Source organism: Aureococcus anophagefferens (assembly GCF_000186865.1).
Source record: "Aureococcus anophagefferens unplaced genomic scaffold AURANscaffold_224, whole genome shotgun sequence".
Lineage (NCBI taxonomy): Eukaryota > Pelagophyceae > Pelagomonadales > Pelagomonadaceae > Aureococcus > Aureococcus anophagefferens.
Genome location: NW_008705762.1, coordinates 7,586 through 8,403, shown reverse-complemented (window position 1 = coordinate 8,403; position 818 = coordinate 7,586). Strand labels below are relative to the sequence as shown.

Here is an 818-nt window from a genome sequence, read left to right as displayed (position 1 = left end):
GCGCGTCGGCGACGGCGTCGAGGCGCCCCGCGGCGCCGCGCACGGCCCTGGGCGCCGCGGTTTCGCCGCCGTACCAGTCCGCGAGCGGCGTCCGGACGGCGTCGCCGGCCGGCGGCGCGTCGTACGACGGCAAGAACGGCTTGATGTCCACGAGCGGGCTCCCGTCCAAAACGTCGGCGCCGCGGACGACGACGCGCCGCGCGCGCGCGTCGACGGATTCGAGCGCGACGAGCGACAGGCCCAGCGCCGACGGCCGGTGCGGCGTCCGCGTCGCGAGGCAGCCGACCTTCCGCCCGCGGCCGCGCGGCGGCCGCACCTTGGCCGCGACGGCCCGCTTGCGGCCGTTCGTGTTCTCGTGGAAGGCGAAGAGCAACCAGACGTGGCTGTGGCGGTCGAGGCCCTCGAGCGCGCACGCCTCCACGACGGCCTTGTCCAGCACGCAGACCGCGCGCGCCGTCGGCGCGAGCAGCGGCTGCCGCGGCGTGCCCTGCACGTCGCGGTAGCACGACTCCACGACGCCGATCTGCCGCAGGGGCAGCGCCGCGGCGGCGACGAGGCGCCGCAGCCGCCGCGCCTCGCGGTACCATCGCCAGGCGCAGAGGCCGGCGGCGCCGGCGAGCGCCGCCAACGCAGCGGCGCTCCGCTGGCTCATGGACGCATGCGCGGCGGCGCGGTGCAAGTTCGGAGCAGCCGTGTGCACCCAGTCGCGCGTCGCAGCTTGCGCTCAGTCGCAGCGCTGGTTGGTGCGCTCAGTCGCGCGTCGCAGCGCTGGCTGGTGCGCTCAGTCGCGCGTCGGGGCAGCAGTCCTATGCGCGAGC

At 77.0% G+C, this 818-nt stretch overlaps 1 protein-coding gene across 1 annotated transcript; it reads right to left on the bottom strand.

The window, feature by feature from the left end:
- Positions 1–109: 109 nt before the first annotated feature.
- Positions 110–541, bottom strand: AURANDRAFT_16897 (hypothetical protein; the record flags this gene model as incomplete). Its single annotated transcript, XM_009044280.1, has 1 exon — positions 110–541. A coding segment is annotated over one exon (432 nt), but the record flags the coding sequence as incomplete, so codon positions are not given.
- Positions 542–818: the final 277 nt, after the last annotated feature.